The sequence below is a fragment of the Amphimedon queenslandica genome, unplaced genomic scaffold (genome assembly GCF_000090795.2).
Source record: "Amphimedon queenslandica unplaced genomic scaffold, v1.1 AMPQUscaffold_10519, whole genome shotgun sequence".
NCBI classification, from domain to species: Eukaryota; Metazoa; Porifera; class Demospongiae; order Haplosclerida; family Niphatidae; genus Amphimedon; species Amphimedon queenslandica.
In genome coordinates this window covers 1-1,905 of record NW_003549220.1, presented here as the reverse complement: position 1 = coordinate 1,905, position 1,905 = coordinate 1, and the positions used below count along the sequence as shown (strand labels likewise).

At 35.0% G+C, this 1,905-nt stretch overlaps 1 protein-coding gene across 1 annotated transcript; it reads left to right on the top strand.

Moving 5' to 3' along the window:
* Window positions 1-14: 14 nt before the first annotated feature.
* LOC109590086 (uncharacterized) lies at window positions 15-1,560 on the top strand. The gene is made up of 5 exons (XM_020006032.1): window positions 15-381; window positions 476-740; window positions 799-995; window positions 1,047-1,128; window positions 1,189-1,560. Exons 1-5 carry the CDS (start codon window positions 189-191, stop codon window positions 1,517-1,519), a joined length of 1,068 nt encoding a protein of 355 aa, XP_019861591.1. The 5' UTR covers window positions 15-188; the 3' UTR covers window positions 1,520-1,560.
* Window positions 1,561-1,905: the final 345 nt, after the last annotated feature.

Here is a 1,905-nt window from a genome sequence, read left to right as displayed (position 1 = left end):
ATGTAATTGTTGTGAATCAGTTTCATGCTACTAGCTTCATTGAAAGGAAGCCTGAACTACATAATAGTTATCTAGAGCTGATAGAAATAGGTGGATCAAGGCATTCTGTCACATATGGTGTAAACAATCGTAGCCCTCTTATCAAACTAATTGGCTTTGATATTACGAAATGTCTTCCTTTTGACATAATGCACACACTGTTCGAAGGTGTGGCTTCCCATCACCTTCAGGCGTTACTAGAGTACCTAATCAAAGATAAGAAATCCTTCACTCTGGCCCAACTCAACACAATTTTACGTACACACAAATATAGTAACTCAGAAACCAAACCATCACCGATTAACAAGGATAATGATGGTTCTTTCCATATAAAACAAACAGGTACGAATACATGAACATTGTAAAGTAATGTACAATACATGTACATTTTGTATGTCACTCAAACTAACACAATATTGTTCCATTCATCTCTTAGCATCTCAAATGATGACGTTGGTCAGACTATTTCCATTCCTATGTGGTAATGTTGAAGTGGAAAATGACAAACACTGGGATTGCTACCTCATTCTTTTGGCAATTTGTGATATGGCCTGTTCTTTTGATGTCCAGGAAAGTGATCCTACTAAATTTGGATGGATGGTACAAGTATATCTTGAGTCTTTTGTGACGCTTTATTCTCCTCAATTTTCTGTCACACCAAAGATGCATTATCTTGTTCATCTCCCTAAACAAATGACTCTGTGAGTACATGCATATTTTTCTTGTATTATAATGGACATATACATATATGTACTGTAGGTTTGGTCCACTAAGACACCACTGGTGTATGAGGTTTGAGTCAAAGAATGCACAAATCAAAAGCTTCGTTACACGCTGCTTTAGAAATGTACCTCTTTCCGTTGCAATACGCCATCAACAGTATCTTTCATACCATTTATACACCCCACCAGAACGACATTCCTCCAATTTTTTATATGGTGGTGATCAAGTTTCAGGTAAAACTTTGTAGTTTGACTTAATTGCTACTTCATGAAACAAACATATAGGAGATTCACAACAGTTTGACCATTATAGGGAAGGTATTGAGAAGCTGCTAGATATACCCAACAATTCCCTTTTTGGCATAAGGTAACGTAAATCTAACAAAGCTATATGTACATGTACATTTGCTATTATATACTGTTGCAGGTGCAAGTTTGTAATAATTAATGGAATCGAATACAAACCTGGATATGTCATACGCATAAAACCAACTGAGCCTTCCTATGACTTTGACTACGGACTCATTGATGCCATCCTTATGTATGAAGGCCACAAGATCTTCCTAACAACAATTCTAGAAATAAAGAAATTTCATAAATCACTTTGTGCCTTTGAAGTTTCTCCCACACATAACGTCAAATATGTGCTTTATGGTTCCTTGTATTGTCATGGAGTGGTACATATACATACCAAATCAGGAAACTTGTACATTATTGAGAAAAATTATTGTTTTAAGGATTTATGGTGTTTATTTTAGTATGACATGTATTGTTACAAAGTTATTTTCATTTGCTCTTATGTTATGTGTGATAAAATATTTCTGCTACAATAAATCACTTGGTTATACTCACAGGTGTGTTGGGGTATGTTGCACAATTATTGTACATGCATTATTGGCATATGGACATACAATGTACATGTATTAGTGGCATATGGACATACAATGTACATGTATTAGTGGCATATGGACATACAATGTACATGTATTAGTGGCATATGGACATACAATGTACATGCATTATTGGCATACGGACATACAATGTACATGTATTATTGGCATATGGACATACAATGTACATGTATTATTGGCATATGGACATACAATGTACATGTCTTATTGGCATATGGACATACAATGTACAT